Source organism: Aspergillus japonicus, assembly GCF_003184785.1.
Source record: "Aspergillus japonicus CBS 114.51 unplaced genomic scaffold BO86scaffold_19, whole genome shotgun sequence".
In the NCBI taxonomy this organism is placed as follows: Eukaryota; Fungi; Ascomycota; class Eurotiomycetes; order Eurotiales; family Aspergillaceae; genus Aspergillus; species Aspergillus japonicus.
The window spans coordinates 8,122-25,196 of NW_020291656.1; the positions used below are offsets into that span (position 1 = coordinate 8,122).

The following is a 17,075-nucleotide window of genomic DNA, read 5'->3' on the forward strand; positions in this document are numbered from 1 at the left end:
CAACAGCAAGTGTGAGGATCGGCGGTAAGTAGCGTTAGTAGCCCCATCTCTTGGCTGTGCAGGTTAGTTATATTCTTTCACAGTAGGAATTGACTTGAATTGTATGTAAAGTAAAGAAAGGCAAGTCAACCCTATCGTCATCTTCAACTTGTTGGTGCACTCTTTAGTTAATGAATCGTCACGGGTCTAACATCATAAATAGCATTGTTTCGGTTGCTATATTTGTACTTGTTTTTATTGTTGGGGGGGGGGGGGGGGTTGAAACAGGGAACAGGATTCCACTTCACGACTCATGGAGAACTATTCCCTTACCCCCCCCCCCCCCCCGATAAACCCTTTTCTCAGTTCAGATCCTACTCCTGCTTCGTCCATTCTTCTCCATTGGGGTTTTTTATATAGCACCTGGTGTAACAAACAAGGGACCATGGGCCCAATCTTGGATGTAGACTCATCCATTGATGTGTATACTTACATGGGTGCAAATTACCCTGTGTAACAGCCTATGTCCATCCATCCAGATACTTACAGATGGAAAGCACTGACATCCAACAATGCACGGGTCATGTGTCCAGTGTACAGCCCAGTGTACTAGGTCAGAAAAGAAGCATTCGATAACGGCCCAGACCAAAAGGCAAACTTCGGCGAATCGAGCCTGAGCGGGGAAAAAGCGGCCGGGGGAGGTGGGTTGAAATTAGAGAGTGGTGCGCGGGAATATCGTAGATCATCGCATTGGTGTATGATTGAGCCCGAGAGCCGGGAGAGAACATATGTACTATGTTACCTTGTAGCGGAGCGACACACGGAACATGCATAATAAACATGTACATACTTACATACATACATGGCTTCAAGGCCATAACGGTGGGGACGTTCATGTTTGAGACACTCGCAAAGACAGAAGAAAGTGAGCTCCTGCCTAGTATGAGTGGCATCGTATTGGTAGGGCTTTCCAGGTGCACCGTCTAAGCTTACTTAGTGTTGGACGGACTGGGGCTGGAAAGGGCAAGAAAAAACGGACAAGCTCCCCGGGGGATTCCATGCAGACTGGTTTGGCATACGACTCCGGGCTCTAGGTATAGCCTAGACTAACTTATAACCAGCATGAACATGCCAGGTTCCCGCTCCCCGGGTAGGGAAAGATACGGATAGGAGGGGGGATGGGAAGTCGCAAAGGAGAAACAAAAAGGTCCAGACATTCATGAGTCAGGCAGGGTGCTTCCATGATTAGTATGCAGTCAGCGAATGGGGGAATGGGCGTTTCAAGGAGATGTGACTTTTGTGTTGCTCGTAGCGTAGTGGCGAGTCAGGCAGATAGTGGTAGGGGGCCATCCTTGATCCATCATGACCGTATCTAGAAGAAGATAACGAGGACAGCCTACTGGCTAGAGCCAGTCCAGTGGGTGGTGGCACATGAGAGCCGAGTCCGAGGGAGACATTCCTGTGGCGCGATGGATTCCTTTGCATATTCTTCGTTGCCCCTCCTCTTCTCATGGTTGCTTCTCCTTGACGTCGCTCATGCGATGGCTCCACCGAGACAGGGATTGACGGTTGGGACGTTTTTCTTGAGCCGAGACAAGACGGACGGGGGTAAAGTTAACGTGGTCCGTTAGAGTGCTTTTTTAAATTTTACTTTTCTCTGAACTCAGAAGGCTGACGGTGAAAAGAAAAAAAAGAATAGGATCTCCTGCAGCCACTGGTGAATCACCGGTGGACAAGTCTGCAGTTCGCTCCATTCGATTCGAGGGCAAGGTTCAACAACGAGGAGCCAGGCCGAGGCCTCCTCCTCCTCCTCCTCCTCCTCCTCCTCCTCCCAACCGTTAGCGACAGCTGCAAACGCGCACCGAGATAGAGAGAGAAAACAAGGAGGAAGGGAGTAGGAAAGATAATTAAGGAGGGGCACTGGCAAATCATGCAAGCCTTTCCCCCCCCCCCCTCTGAAGTCAATCATAGTTCGGCCAGTGTCCCTGGATAAACTTTCTCTGGGTTATCAACCTTACCTATGAGTACTATCCATACCTCCCCGAGCATCCTGACTGGGGCCAACCCACTCTGCAAACCGCACTGGTGAAGGAAGCGGGTGAGCATCCGGCCATTGGTAGTCAAGCCATGCATGAACCACCCATCCATTTTGAGGGAGTGAGAGGAGGATAGGAGGAGGAGGATGGTTGTTGTCAGCTGCGCTGCTCAATAGACCTATCGATCCTCAGCTTCATGCGCAAGGCTATGTATGTGAGAGGGTTTTACAGTACAGTCTAATCAAGTTGCTTTTTGCTGTTTCGTCGTCTTCTTCTTCATCTTCGTCTCTCCTTTGTTCCATTTTTTTTTCTTTCCCCTGTGGGTTTTCTTTTTTCCAGGTTCATGTTGCGCGGTTCTTGATCCAGACGAAGAATCCCTGGACTGCTCGGCCCATTTGGCTCTGACTCGTCCGTGTCTGTCTGCCTCCCTCGTCTTCAATCTTCGCCTCCTCGTAAGTGGTGCGCCGCCCCTTGCGCGCAACCGTGTGAGCCCATGGCCGTTGACTGGCGAAGAATGGGCTGATGACAGCCAGCCACCTGGACGATGGATAAGCTGTGTCGCGGGAACCGGACAATCTGATTTGTTCCCAGTCTACTCTCCTTTTCACATAGGAGGCAACGGTCGAGACGGCGCTTCTCATGATTCGGTTCGGGCAAAATCATCCGAGGATGTGCGATGCGCTGACTGGACATGTAGACGGCAAATAATTCCAAGTCAAGAGAATATTAAGGTATTATTAGGCGTAATGATATAGTAGTAATAATGCTCTTCCCGCGCGTGACAAAACATTGTAATCAACCAAAAACAACCAATGGGGTATTATTAAATCCAAGCTCACAAGATGGCCGAAAGAATCAGAACCGACATATACAAAAACACATTTCACCGACTCTGGCCCGCTCTATACCCAGAAGTGCGCACCGTAGATAAAAGGTCATCAGTAAACAAAGGAGAGGCCAAACAGAAACAGAAACACAAGATGTTCTCCCCGAATACTTTTTTTCCGTACCGTAAGAAAAAAGGTTCGGTCGCTTGCCACGTGACCCGCCGTGGATATAGCTCGAATCATAGATGAAAACAATGTACATGGTATGAAGACAAAGGAAAGATAGGGAAGACAATCAGGAAAGAGTGACAAGGGTCGGTCGGAGCTCTCAAGTATACAGAGAAATGGCTGGAGGTGTCGTGGTGAAGTAAAAGGAGTCATGCAATCGTTCTCAGCAGGTCAACGAAAGGACCGTCGTTAATCAATTGAGTAGATTTTGCAGACCCATGCGGGAATCACGTGGCGATCCGGTCTTATCTTCTGAAGCGACAGACCAGGTAGGTGACGATAAGGAAAATGGTCGGTTCCACGGCTGGTAGTCGGAAGTCCATCGTTGCTTGAAAGACAGATCTGAAAGGGGTTCCAGAGTTTTGGTTCCGTAGTAGGGATTGGGGAGGTAGCTTTCGTCGGTGGTTTGCATGGATGATGCGCTTTGTCTGCGAGCATCGCCATAGAGGTGTCGCATATCCACCGGCACAGGGAGAATTTGAGGAGAGGCGACGGTTCTGGGCGAGGAAGAGACGGAGTTGTGATCCGAGACCATCGACGGTGGCTCCATTGAGGGTGCATCTGAGTAGGTGGGCGAGGTCAAAGGTGTTTCCACTGGGCGGTTCAGGGCGGGAAGGGTGAAGATGGGCGTCAACTGCCGAGGGCAGTTGATGGAAGATGCTGAGAAGGATTCCCGGCGGGAAGAGGAAGACTTGGTCCAGGAGGAAATCGGTCTCTCGCTGGAGATAGAGGAGTAGCGGGATCGGCTAACGGGGCTGCTCAGCGCCAGAGAAGTCCGTGCATAGGGAGCTTCGATCCGTCCGTGAAGAGTGCGTCCAGAGTGAGGAGAAGTGGGCAGGCCTCTCCTCTTGCGGTTCATGCTGCCATTCCACCAGTTCTTGACCGCATTGTCGCTACGATTCCCCAGACGCCGGGCAATTTCGGCCCACCGCTTGCCCATCTCATTCACCATGCGCTCGATCATCAAGCCTTCTTCAGCCGAAATCGGCTCGCGGTTTAGTGAGGGCTTTAGGTTCTGGTGGAATCGCTCCCGACATTGCTTGGGAGAGCGATAGTGCATGTGCTGAGAAATACGAACCCAGTTGTTGGGGCCTTGTTCGCGAACCAACTGTAGGAGTAGCTGATCCTCCTCCGGGACCCAGGGTCCACGACGATGAGTAGGTGCCATTATGGATGGAAATGAAAATGCAAGGGGCGGCTGAATCGTGGAGAGCAAGATTCAAGTTTGAGTTTCTGTGAGATGGAGATTAGACTTCTGGCATAATAGATGATCGGAGGAAATTAGAGAGAAAAAAGAGTGAATTATAACAGTTGAACACAATCAATGTCGACAGAAAGGCTGATGAGGAAGGGAAGCGGGCAGATATGTTTGGGGATAATGTATGAGCGGGTGGGGAAAGACTGAAGAGTAAAATAGCCAAGGGTGTCTTACCGTGAGGTCGTTTCCGGAGTGTAAGTCCAGTACTACTTACTAGTCGTAGTAGTAGTAGTAGTTAGGTAGGTAGGTAGCAGGTATGTGGTAAGGTACTGCAGTGCACAAGGCAGGACTAACACCAGCTGAAAGGTAGGCAAGCAGCAAGGCGCAATGACCACAGATCCAAGTAGCTGGATGATGCAAGTAGTAGATCGAGAGTTGAGGGACTTGGAAATTGGTTTGTTCGAGAGAATAAGGTTCGAAGGTGCGTCCCTGGGGATGGTAGATATAGAATGAGAGGTAAAGTGAGACCCGACGGGACTTTAAAAGATGTTGACAAGGACGATTTAACAATAGTCAAGTGAAGGAGGGATGGAAATGGAAAGGTTACGATCTTCTATTATAGCAACAAGCAGCAACAGAAGGATACAATGACCAGGGAGACGGGTCAGAGAAAAATGGGTTACTGCTCCACACCAGCACGCTATAGGAGAAGATCTGATCCAAGATCTCGGAGCTGACAGTTGTCGGAGGAATGTTTTTTTTTTCTTATTATTTTTATTATTCGACCCGGAAAAAAAAGATTATCAGAAAAATAAAGGTAGTTGTTATTATTGTCGAGGTTAGTGTATTTGATTTTTTATTTCCATTTTCCTTCATTCCTTACCATACCACGGAAGTATGACTAGTACGTATGTATGGTAAATGGAAGTATCCGTACACTTTGTATAGGGAAGGGTAAGAAATGCTCAGTTAACCGACTGACGCTCTACAGTATGTCACTGCTAAACGCACCAAAGAGGCTAGACAGATCGATTGTTCCCCCCCGTCTGTATGTCACCAAAACATCAATCTGTCTACAAATAACCATTCTCAGCCATACACACATACTTACCTAACCACAATCACACAGAAGCGATCAGATTACCATTACCATTACCATTAATTGAACATGGACTCAACCGATCTCATCTCCTTAATCTAGCGCTGGGGACGGACTCTTTCTGCAGTATCTTCTTTCGGTAAAATCGGACCCATTATTGACAAAGAAGCGAAACAACCACGCGGCTGAAAAAGCAAGCAAGGCAGCTATCAGCTGCTGCTGCAGCAGCTGGCGTTTCTGAGTCGTGGGGAAAGGTTTGCCACTATTCCCGGACACTGACGGACTTTACCACAGGATCGGTGTTGCAGCAGGGATATTAGAGGTGCCAGTCGCTGGCCCGAGTGAGGCACCACTGTAGCTCCATGCAGCGTCTGTTCTATTTTGAATCTTTGCTTTTTCTTGTTTCCGCGCACTTGTTGCGTTGCTTAGGTTTCTCGTCAACCGACCGACTCGTTATGTAAGAGACAGAGACGGTTTGAGAGGTCGTCCAGGGGAAGCCAATCCGTTGCTCACCTATATCTGAGGCAGGGCTAGGCTGGCTTTCCTCAGAGTGGTGCTATAGTTGGCAGAGGAGCTACCATCCAGATCTTAGAGAGCTATCTAATTGAAATGCTTTACTGCGAGCAATCTGTCCTAGGGCGCTTACTTGCATGGGGCACCCTGGTAATATGATCTTCACTAGTTCTATATAAGTTCCAGGATTACGAAATAACTCCAGTTAGAGCACAAGCGCCATATCTCTCTCTTTCACACACACACACACACCCCCCCCCCTCTCTGTCTCTATCCCCATTCTGTCATAGTCCTATGGATTCGAGACAATAGGGCGGAGAGAGTTCTTAGCTTGATTTGTTGATTCTTGTGACTTAAAATGGATTAAGAATATATGCGGATAATGGTTTCATATTCTTTTTTTTTCGCTTTTCCCCACGCTAGTAGCATTGTAGATATAAAAGTTTATACAAGCCAGAGAACTAGGTAGTGGATTTCCCGCTCTCCTGGTGACCTGTACGGAGTAGTCTTAAGCGATCTGTCGACCGAGGCGAACTAACCGTCACAGCTTGACCCATGCCTGTATTAAGTTCAGGCGGCCCTGACAGGAGCAACGGGTGCGGCAAAAACGGCGAAGTGTAGGTAAATGCGAGGAAGGGGGGTCATACACGTCGAATGCAGAATTTCATGGATCCTGCGGGGCGGGCTCCTTCGGGGACCATGATAACAAACGACAAACGACAAGAGCGGAGGAAGGGGGGAGGGGGGGGGGGGGGGACGGAGAGGGGGGGTTGGCAGGGAACAGGGAAGTAGGTAAAAATAAACCAAGGGAATGGAATCCAAAACCATCTTCGCTTCCTGCCATGCCCCCTTCCGCCCGCATGGTGGAAGATGGTGTTGTGAGGTGTTGAGCTGCTGCGCCGACATCACGGGCAGCGGACTCGCTCATTCAGGGCTAATCTAGGCACAAGAAACATGAATTGAACCATGGACCCACCATACTAATGAAATTGGGCAGTGACAGATCGGGTCATGGATGAGAAACCTTGGTCTTATTACTACAGAGTACTCTACCTACAAAGTCAAGAAGTACTTAGTGACTGTACTCCGTACTTCGTACCTGACAGGCTGGAATTCATCACGAGGGATTGTGCTATGGTTGCTCTTTTGCATCTAGAATAAATTAATTACTTCCCTATATTAATTGATCAACGAAGCCCCGTCTAGCTTCTTTTACCTTCTCTAGTAGAGAGGGGGCTGCCAAATATTACACATCAATACCACGTTAGAATGGAAAGTGCATGATTCCCGAAGAGGAAATCTCAGCTTGCTGCAGTGATGGTGGTGGTTGTGGTGGTTCTCCGTCTCAGCCAGCCATGAGAAGAATGATCGAATTCCGCTGCAATTAATCTAGTCTAATTATTATTTCCTCCCGCTCCAGCCCTGATCTCTCCACTCCTCCCACTCCTCCCACTCCCCGTGGACCGTTATCCAGAACATGACATCGAACTGTTCAAGTGGGGTTTTGTGATTGGCGCAGGCCAACCTGCGACAATTTGGAATCTTTTGATTTGGTCTTATACCTGTTTGGGATGCGATCGACACTGAGATCGCGCACAATCTCGATTGCTGGGACGGATACTCCGTACCTCTTCGGGGATCATTCGTCGGCCAGTCAGTCACCTGCAGTACTTGCTACTCCGTACGGAGTACGTTGTCTTCAGCGGCACATTCTTAGTCACGCTTCGTCTGCCTTAACCAGGTACTTGGTAAGTTATCCCCTGGTTTCAACGGTGTGCCCGCTGCTCCCGAATACCTACCTAGTCATTACGCACAGCTGCCAGTAAGCTTCTCGACCCGAGTTCCGCCGTGCCAAACACACGGGACAGAATCCCATCCCTTCGGTCCCATTAATGTTTGATTGTCACTGCTGCGGGAATTTGAGACAGCGATGACTAACTCCCACTCTCTTAGTAATCTTTTCTCCCGGCACATCGCACTTTCGTCGCTGGAGTTCTTTTCCGATGCAGGTGCATAGCACACTCCCACGGGGAGGTTCGAGCACCGCCTGAATGTACCTAGTATCCGTTCAGGGGCACAGTCGATGGGGAAGCGGGCTACTTGCAATATTGCGCATGCCACCAGCGAATCTCAAAATACGCCCCCTCCTTTCCCAACGAAAAGAGGAAAAGGGGAAAAAAAAATCAATATTTCCGACGGTTTCAGTCCAATCAACAAGTCAGATCCAAGATACTGACTCACGTTTTGCTGCAGGGTTCGTTTTTTTCCGGGCCCATTAGCTTTTCGGACATGTTCGCTTGTATCGCATATGCAGTAGAAGGATGATAGATCTCATCGAACAATCCAGGATTTCCCCTATTTGGACCTCCTGGATCGAGCGCCGTAGACATATGTACGGCGAGATCGGTTGGCCCCTATGAGATATTGCGAATGTCTTGCCTTCTCAAGACTAGCTTTGATCAATCCTGCAGATTGCTGCAAAGGACATACGCAGATACGCTCACAGCAGTGACCACAGGTGGTTAGGGATACCACCCTATGCCATCCACTATCGCCAGCCTAGGAGACGTAAACCGGCGACTAGTATACGGGGACTACGATCGTCCGGGGAAGTCGGAAGATTTGAAATCTGTCATAGAGAACGGAAGTACCACAGCTAGCCAGTCAGGAGATGTCGCCTACTCACCGGAGGTGCTTCTAAATCATGCGGCGGCGCCTGTCCCGCTGTCATACTGAGGGGACTAAGACGCTAACGTCAACCCTTGTTTGCAACTATGGTCCACTAGTACCTCGCTTCTCAGTACTCCTCTGAATGATGATGGAATCCCATAAACAAAGGATTGTCCGATCGGAGTCCATCATGACTGCCATTGGCCGATCTGAAGTGATCGAAGCTTGCAAATCGACCGTGATCCTTGGTCGTGGGATGGAAGCGGAGAAAGGTGGATATGGTAAGTCGATCTTATCCAGATCATCGTGCGGTTATCAACTTACTCAGTATCATCATCATTGTAATCAACAATCATGAGCAATCATGAGGTAGTCGGCAAAATAAACGAGCGATCGTTGCTCTTCTCCGTTCGCGTGGTTTCAGATTACAGGGTGCACCACCCATCCCCCGGCCATAGAGTGTCCCCGAAAGTTCCTTTTTCCCCAGCCTTATTTCGGTAAACTCTTAATGCGGGTGCAACCCAACCAAGAGAGAAGGAAAAAAAAAATCTCCGTGAAGCGAGATCGGCGTTGCCCTGTGTCTACCTATAGAATGCAAAGGCTGTCCGTGTTCTGTTACAGATTCTCCGCACAGAGCAGCGGATGGTCAGTCACCTTTCTGGTACCAGTTTCCTTTCTGCCTGTTCTGGAGCTAGCAGTTTACCGACGGAAAGGTGGGTAACTAACTGTCACTCACTACCTAGCTATTCGAGACGACTTCTACTACGTACCAGAAAACTAAGTGCCCATCGAAAGATAGATTCCGGGTTATCTTTGGTCGTCGGCTAGGCAGCTGGACCACGCATAGGTCACAAAACGATCAGTCTTCCAGGCGAACGCCACGAGCTATGTAGGGACGAACTGTTGAAGCGAACTTTGGTCGATGAATATAGAAGGGGCCGCGGTTTATCCGATCGGATGGAATGTCATTCTTACCTACCCGTGATACATACATGATGAAAGTTTGGTACCTTGAAAGATAACCTAGCTTACCTTACTATAGCTTGTTTCCCAAAAGGAAAATGCAAAACAACCCAAAAAAAAATGGGGCAGGAGAAGAGGGCAAAATGCACGAACCCCTGAGCCACACATGACGTGACGAACCACTGCTCCGATCAGCCTTCTACACCAGATGATTGGCTTGCCCAATAAAGATATTTGTCATTCTGGAACCCTAGGACTAGTCCAGATCAGGGAATGATAAACGGGATTCCTTTAGATCGGATGTATGTATCTCGATCCCATGGACCCATAGGCACAGCACTGGGAAAGCTACTGTGCCGACAAGTGCTACACAATCTGGTAAGTTACCTAGTACCTGCCTTAGTTTCCCTGGGCTTATCCAGGCAAAGAACCTACACAAAGGAATTAAGAATTCAGGAAGATGGAAATGTAACAATGATTGAAAGCAGCAGACGAAGGTGAAAACAATCTGACAAAAGAACTAGAGGGCAAAAAACCAACAACAATCATATTGTTTTCGGTTTGAATGGACTAACTACCCACACCCACGACCCAGCAACGAGGAATCGATCAAGTTTTCAACAGTCATTCACTACGAGATCCTGAGTTCTCGGTACGACTGTTAACGGTGGAGCAGGATTTTTCAACGATAGCCTTTTCTCCCTACCTTACCCACTCCCTTTCCCCCTTTGAATCCTGCCCAACGTCTGTCAAAAGTGTCAGTCAACCTTTTGCGCGCCCGTCCCCCCCTTCCCTTCGTGATGTCCCCGCCCGTCCCCAGGGAGGAAAAAGGAAAAGGCTAGCGAAAATCCAACGCTCTTTCGAAAGGTCGGTCTGTTCCATGACGATTGGGGAAGCCAAAAGCCGCCTGCCCCTCCTTCTCGTATCTGGATTGGGGTTGAGTTGAGAAGAAGCCCCAAGATAAGCCAGAAATCATTTTTCTGAAAAGAAACTATTGAAACCCCGTCAAACGCCATCTACGTCGTGGGAGAAGGGGTTTGCGGTTGCGGTTGCTGCTGCTGCTGCTGCTGCTGCTGCTGTTGTTGCAAGACTGCCATGTGGACGGGTACGTACAGTTTTACCTGGCGATCTATGAACCCCTCTCCCCTTCCCTGGTCTTTCCTTCTTCTCCTCGTGGTACGGAGGGTGTTGTGGGCAGGGTGGGTGTGTTTAACATACCCGACAAACGGCATACTGTATTGTATGTAGCTCCATACATCTGGTGTATGGTGGTGCACATACCTTACATACCGTAGGGCAACAGATACCTCATTTTCAGTACATATTGTATATACGATACATACAGATATATACCACTATACCACTGCGCGGTGTATCCATCATCATTTTGCCTGTAACGATACTCAACTCGACCTGACAAGATCAATGATCGAGTTCTAGTCTGCAAAGGACCAGCAGTGAGTTGAATGAGGGTTTACCAGTCCACTGCCCTGAACAATCATGATGCCGTTGATTTCCATACGAAGGGTGGAAATGCGTTCCGCGCCAAACTCGGCGGAAGTTCTCGTAAAACTCGTCGTTTGTAAAGTCATTACTCTCAATGGGGAATGGGGAAGGAGAAGGGGGGGGAAGGAGGGACCACACAAGGATCATTTTTTCTTCCCATTCACAACCGCTCCGGACTATTGATTGATCACGAAAGGGAAGGGAAGGGAAGAGAAAAGAGGGGCGGGCGCCCCGGCACAGCGGAGGCTAAGCAGTCGTTGAAGGAGGATGTACAGTGCTACGACCGGTTGGTGCTAGTTCAGCTTCAACTTACTCTCGAGTCTCAGGTGCTTCCGCAAAACTACCTACAGTAAGGTATGGTCCCCGGCTTTCTACCCTAGGGACTGGGTGACCGACCAATCAAAATGGAAAATGAGGAGTGTGCAAAGGAAGTATTTGAGATAAACCCTGGTTAGTTGCTGCCCACTTTGGAGGCTTAGCGTGCAGCTTTCCTTTTTGCTCTGTCTCTTGCTTCCGTAGACTGGCCTTACCTACAGCATACCTGAAAATCAAGCAGCACCCAACCTATGTGTTATTCCAGCTTCAAGGGCTAAGGTAGGGGCCCCCTTGAGATATATTAAGTTACTATGTATGTAATCCTTCAGCCTGCGGCAGAAGGCGTTTTGATTTGTACAGTATGCCCATCAATGCTACATGTTTCTTTCTCCTAGACTGGGGGAAAATCGGCTCAGGCCAAGGCGGTGGATGGCGAGATACGCAATCCGATCGACACGATGATGGTAGCGGCAACTGTAAGTATCGCTGTTGCGATTTGGAAGCGACAAGAGAAAACAGGAAATAATGAAAAAAGAAAGGAGACAATAGAAAGATAAAGAAAAGACCAGATGAAGAAAAAAAAATCACATAGGCCCTGTCTCATCATTGCTCCCATGCAATGCGGTGCAACGCTGAAGGGGAGTTGAACAAGGATGGTCTGTAGGTAGGTCTGGATCGGGATAGAGAGACAGAGCACTGCACTGCACCAGGGCACTGCACACCACACCACAGGCAGGAGGAGAGAAGAAGAAGGGGGGTGGAGCGAACGGCGCTCTCGCATCCCGCCGCTGTTTCCTGACTGTCGGGCCTTGAAGGCTGCGAACCTCAGGGGGTCCGAGCACCGGCTGTCAGTCACTCCAAACTCTATTCATTGCCATTCCTCATGGATTGTGTATCTCATTGCCAAAAAAGGGAAGAAGGAAAAAAGAACTTAAAAGCATAAGCTGGAATGCATCACAGCCTGGAACTTCCTTTACTTCTTCAAATGCTGGGAAGGTACGGAGCACGGAGTACTTTTCCAAGGAAAGCAGAGTAGATCCTCGGCTATCGCCCTGCTTGGACTCGGATACTCCGGGCATACGGTAGTGTCACAAAGCCTCGTTCTAACACTTGAAAGGTAGTTGATATCTACGCTGGATTTTTGCATCTATCCATGACTGTCACCAGCGGTAAATGTCGACGGGTAAGGGTATATGGAGGTGTGTGACTAGAAGAGGTAAGCTGCACGTATTTGTTGTGGAGATCATTTGGGTGAGATTTGTATTGTAAGTAACTCAGTCCACAAGATACTAGTTACACCATAGGGTAAGTTACTCATATCATCATAAGTATTTCCGTGATCATTCCTCGACCAGCATCCAGATCCTCGGTCGCGAAAACGGTTTAAACCCTCCCACTGGGAACAACAGTGGCAGGGGACTGATGACGGTACTGTACGCCGTCGTGATGATCGAGATAACCCAGATCTGGTAAGAAATTGCTTTTTTCTTGTTCATCATGCCAATTGATATCCGATGGCGGAGGGTTGGTGGTAGTACAGTACCTCAGCCAGTTGACTTGACTCCGGTACCTTGAGTGACCATGACGTCGCGGGGATGGGCTTTGCGACCGGGACTGCAGTCGGGGAAGCATGCAGGCATTGATTGGCTGCCCTCTCTGATCGGGGTTTATGTTTTCCACCTCGGGGACCATGTGGAATCCCCGATCCCTTCCAGATGCCCGGCTAGACTGACCTCCCGAATTATCTGTTTGGGGTTTAGGGCAGTTATCAGGTTAACAATGCCCCCACCACCACTGCTGCACCTCCTGCACCTCCTGCACCTCCTGCACCTACTGCACCTATTGCAATCCCCTCTCGCCGAACGGACCAGGATCCACCGGGTAATTAACCACTAAACAACACTAACACCAATACTAATACTAACACTAATACTAACACTAAGTACCTACCTACCTACCTACCTGTAAAGTATACACCAATATTCTTCCGTACTCCGTACTTCGTTCTCACTCACTCACTCACTGAATGACAAACTGACTGACGAATACTCCCATTCGCATACATCATTGGGAATCTCCCTAACGGGGAATCAGATCATGCAGGGACAAGGGCTGCACTGCAGTTCGTTGTCTTGCTCTTATCCATTCCTCTTCCCCCGTTTTAGAGGAGGAATGCCTGTCAACATGTGTAGATCGTATAACTCGACGTAACCATGATGATAAATGAGTTCATATGGAGAACCGATGAGAAGGGAAGGTGGCACTGAGATGATCCATCCTTCTGACTGACTTGCGCAAGTACGCACGCAAAGATAAATTGTACGTGGTGGATACGTAATGCCGTCTCTCTCTCTCTCTCTCTCTCTCTCTCTCTAATTGTGCTCTGGATGTGTATGCGCGCAGAGCGGAGGATTAATTCATTCCTCAAGTCCCCCCCCTTCCAAGAGCACATGGCCTGCCTAGTTTGGATAGGCCTCCTTCGCACAACCACAATCGCAACCAGAACCACTGGGCCCTCTGGGAGTAGTAACTTCGATACACCGGCTAGGGACTCTGGATAGTCGACCCGCGATAGCCTGCTTCCATCACCAAACGCTATGGTGCGGCTTACCGTCGAGATAGAGCTCCTCCTTCGTCTCGTGCTGCATGTGTATATGTCTCTGTGGACCAATGCAGATTGATGTGATGTGACGACACTATTGCCTCGGTTGGACATTTGGCTCCTACACTTTTTCACACTTTCAATGGTGTCGCAAGTCTGACAAATTCTCAAAGTACTTACTGTGTTAGTCAACCCTCAATTCCCAACTCTCCGAAACCACCTCCCCAGTTTCGCTCCCTGCGGACACCCAGGCAAACACCAGGAGATAGGGGATGGGATCCTGTAAAAAAGACCGACTGCCCCGTTGAGGGCCTGAGACTGTACGCCGTTGTCCCGAACCAGACCTCGTTCCCCAACGGATCTCCCGCTGTCAAGGAAGTTAATTCTTTCCCCTCTGCTCGAGTCACTGCCACTGCCAGGGCAAAGCGCCAGAAAAGCCTACCGGAACAGGGCACCTGCAGGCTGGGCTCGGGATTCTGGGCCCAAGAGTGGCCCTGGCGACGGGGATCGAGTGACGACTAACGTCTCCCGAGGAGGAGAAAGTGGCTCCTCCCTCACTGCGGTGTTGTCGGGGTTCAGTTTAAATCTTGTTATGCTTCTCTTGTTCTCCCTATTTAGTTAACATCGATAGTCAACCAGGCTAGAGGGTGAGTGAGTAGGATTTTTTTTTTTTTTTTTTTATTTTTATTCTAATTTTTTAATTTTTTTGTGTTTCTCTATTTTTGCTTTTCCCCCGTGCCCTCTGTCTTTTGCTTTTATGCTTTTTGCTTTTCTTCTAAACCCTACGTACAGTACCTAACTACTGGGGCAGATTCAGCCTTTTGGGTCCAGGCAGACGGGAAACAATCGAACCCAACTTAATAATCATAGTCAATCAATCAATCAATCAATCAATCAACTTAATCTAGCCGGGCTTAAACACAAAAAGAAAAAAACTCAATCGAGGTGAATCTCGACCCGATACTAAGGTAAAGGGCATGGGCGCCCCGTCCGTTTCTGGCTCTGACCACCAATGAGCTACGGGGATTTCCCTTCTGTTCCCCCTCCCCATTCCCCATTCCCCATTCCCCGGTCCCCGATGGACGAAAGAGGCTGCAGATCTTTGGAATCCTCCCATGGCCAATAGATTCGATCCATCTTCTACTACACCTGGAGCCTACACCACACCACCGAGTGTGTACGTATGTACCGTACCGTCTGGCAACGACCTGTTATTCACTCACTTCATCTTGTCCCTCCCTCCCCTGCTATGTTGTCATCCATCAAGGATCCACGAACATCAAACGAACTGGAGTCGCTTCCCTCTCATCGGCAAAAGACCCTGAGACTAGTCAGTCTGGGATAAATTGCTCTGTCGCACCACTATCTAAAAAAAACCCCCCAGAAGAGAAGTGAAGAGAAGCCTCCTGATGGGGTTTGGGCCCCTCCGCCCCATTGCTAAATCGTGTACTAATAATACTATTTCCCACTAAATTAGAGAAGATTCGTCCCGCGGGATGGGCGAGAGGGCGAAGACAAGCTTGTCGGCGAGTCAATCCGCATGAGAAACCCACCCGATCTCCTCCCAAGGACCACCAACAGAAAAGGTCGAAATAAATGAACAGAGGGTCCTTCCCCAATTCACAGGGCCGGTTGTCAAGCACAAGCCGTTCGCGCGCCCTATTCAGGCTCCAGTGCACCCGTGCATCTGACTACGTTCCCGCGCGCGCGCGCGGACATCTTCTTCTCCTCGCTCCTCGCCCACCCCCCCACCCATCCCTCTCAAGCGTGGATCACTGTACGTAGATAGCCTATACCTAGCTCTGGCGGTCTAACTCCACCGTCCAGAACCGCATCTCCACCACTAACTGTCGAGTGTCGAGTCGACCCCTTCCCTCAACGACTCCTCCTCGATCTCTTTGCGCTTGTTCCCACTGCCCCGTCCGCATCCCCCTCCCCTTCCATCTAATCCTTCTTTGATCTGTTCTAAGCGAGGAGTTCCGAAAAGTATCTTTTCCGTCCCTCTTCATGAGACGGCACAGATGACCAGACAAGCGGGTCATGGCCCAGGCCGCTTAGGATGAGGAGGCGAGGAGAAGTGGAGAAACTTCTTGTCGACCGTCAAGCGCGGGACGAGCTTTGACGCACGATTGCATCCATCCGGGGATCTTGCCTGTCTATGGTGTGGCAACGCGCTGACCTGATTCGGGTGGTCTGCCCATACCTCTGGGGTACTCTGCTATGCAGAGTACCTTTGGCGGTGGAGGCGAGGGAGGGAAACGAGGTACTGTACGCAACTCATGCCTCCGAGGGTGTGTTGCTGCATGTGAACCAAGACGAGAGCGTTCTACGAGGCTGTCTGACCAAACCTGATCTTGCGAACCGAGACAGAGGAGGGGGGTGTGGGGGGGGCAAGTGACTCTCGTTTTGCCGACGATATTGAGCCGATGCTGATGCTGATGATGATGAGGCCGCGTGCAGCTGTAGCTGCAGAAGTAGGATGATACAGTACTTTCTCGCTTCACCAGTGTAGGCGAGCTCACCTCGTAGAATGTGGACGTTGTCTCTACACTACCTGCCACTGCGATCGAGGACGGTCGATCAGACAGTACGGAGGCTCCATACCGAAGTCTATCTCCGTTGCGAGACCGGACAATTGCCATACGGTGTACGGTAGCTCTGTTGTACCGCATTGGATCATGGTCACAGCCGATTGTGGCTAAGCTGACGATCCTAGCATATTCTATGTTGCTCGATGGCCAACACCATGTAGTAGATACACCTTGTCTAGTTACTACTAGATTAACAATAGATTGGGTGGCAAAAAGACTGGTGTGGCTCAGCTCAGACCCCCAGGCCTCAATTTTGTGGCTGCAAATCACCCCTGCCTGCCTCAGCTCCTCATTCAGCTACTATCTTGAAGAAGGGTACGTATGCATAATCTTCCTCTTGAGAAGACCTCCCTAATGGATTCGCCACTTCCGAGTCCGCCAGACCTCTTTGCATCCGAGGAGGCAGATCAACCGTCGCAAAGGGAAACCCGATGAAGGGAGGGGACCTGACCTGTTTTAACCTTCGATAGTGTGACTGCACCCTCTCTCTCTCTCTCACACACACACACACACACACACACACACACACACACACACACACGCACACA

At 49.6% G+C, this 17,075-nt stretch overlaps 6 protein-coding genes across 6 annotated transcripts; 2 read left to right on the forward strand and 4 right to left on the reverse strand.

The window, feature by feature from the left end:
* Positions 1–335: 335 nt before the first annotated feature.
* On the reverse strand, positions 336–1,139 carry BO86DRAFT_388630 (uncharacterized protein). The gene has a single exon (XM_025671903.1). It carries the CDS (start codon positions 873–875, stop codon positions 594–596), a length of 282 nt encoding a protein of 93 aa, XP_025528368.1. The 5' UTR covers positions 876–1,139; the 3' UTR covers positions 336–593.
* A 1,965-nt stretch (positions 1,140–3,104) lies between these two features.
* Positions 3,105–4,534, reverse strand: flbD (putative MYB family conidiophore development protein FlbD). Its single transcript, XM_025677573.1, has one exon. The coding sequence runs from the start codon at positions 4,236–4,238 to the stop codon at positions 3,264–3,266; it is 975 nt and encodes a 324-aa protein (XP_025528369.1). The 5' UTR covers positions 4,239–4,534; the 3' UTR covers positions 3,105–3,263.
* A 4,590-nt stretch (positions 4,535–9,124) lies between these two features.
* Positions 9,125–9,481, forward strand: BO86DRAFT_388632 (uncharacterized protein). Its single transcript, XM_025671904.1, has 2 exons — positions 9,125–9,211; positions 9,294–9,481. Exons 1-2 carry the CDS (start codon positions 9,143–9,145, stop codon positions 9,441–9,443), a joined length of 219 nt encoding a protein of 72 aa, XP_025528370.1. The 5' UTR covers positions 9,125–9,142; the 3' UTR covers positions 9,444–9,481.
* Positions 9,482–10,351: 870 nt separating this feature from the next.
* Positions 10,352–10,610, reverse strand: BO86DRAFT_398814 (uncharacterized protein; the record flags this gene model as incomplete). The annotated part of the gene is made up of 2 exons (XM_025673574.1): positions 10,352–10,439; positions 10,534–10,610. 2 exons carry the CDS (start codon positions 10,608–10,610, stop codon positions 10,352–10,354), a joined length of 165 nt encoding a protein of 54 aa, XP_025528371.1.
* An 813-nt stretch (positions 10,611–11,423) lies between these two features.
* BO86DRAFT_378613 (uncharacterized protein) lies at positions 11,424–13,223 on the forward strand (the record flags this gene model as incomplete). Its single annotated transcript, XM_025670636.1, has 11 exons — positions 11,424–11,469; positions 11,600–11,613; positions 11,664–11,693; positions 11,730–11,810; positions 11,927–11,990; positions 12,295–12,330; positions 12,456–12,533; positions 12,577–12,599; position 12,639; positions 12,697–12,803; positions 13,095–13,223. 11 exons carry the CDS (start codon positions 11,424–11,426, stop codon positions 13,221–13,223), a joined length of 609 nt encoding a protein of 202 aa, XP_025528372.1.
* A 216-nt stretch (positions 13,224–13,439) lies between these two features.
* On the reverse strand, positions 13,440–14,445 carry BO86DRAFT_68710 (uncharacterized protein). The gene has a single exon (XM_025677574.1). The coding sequence runs from the start codon at positions 14,048–14,050 to the stop codon at positions 13,514–13,516; it is 537 nt and encodes a 178-aa protein (XP_025528373.1). The 5' UTR covers positions 14,051–14,445; the 3' UTR covers positions 13,440–13,513.
* Between the last annotated feature and the right edge of the window lie 2,630 nt (positions 14,446–17,075).

What these genes read in the sequence shown, in the direction of transcription:
- BO86DRAFT_68710 (XM_025677574.1), bottom strand. Translation starts at nt 14,050, where the DNA reads ATGTCCAACCGAGGCAATAGTGTCGTCACATCACATCAATCTGCATTG.
- BO86DRAFT_388630 (XM_025671903.1), bottom strand. Translation starts at nt 875, where the DNA reads ATGAACGTCCCCACCGTTATGGCCTTGAAGCCATGTATGTATGTAAGT.
- BO86DRAFT_388632 (XM_025671904.1), top strand. Translation starts at nt 9,143, where the DNA reads ATGCAAAGGCTGTCCGTGTTCTGTTACAGATTCTCCGCACAGAGCAGC. An exon ending in GATGGTCAGTCACCTTTCTG is followed by an intron (nt 9,212 to 9,293) that starts GTACCAGTTTCC and finishes CTCACTACCTAG; the next exon opens with CTATTCGAGACGACTTCTAC.
- flbD (XM_025677573.1), bottom strand. Translation starts at nt 4,238, where the DNA reads ATGGCACCTACTCATCGTCGTGGACCCTGGGTCCCGGAGGAGGATCAG.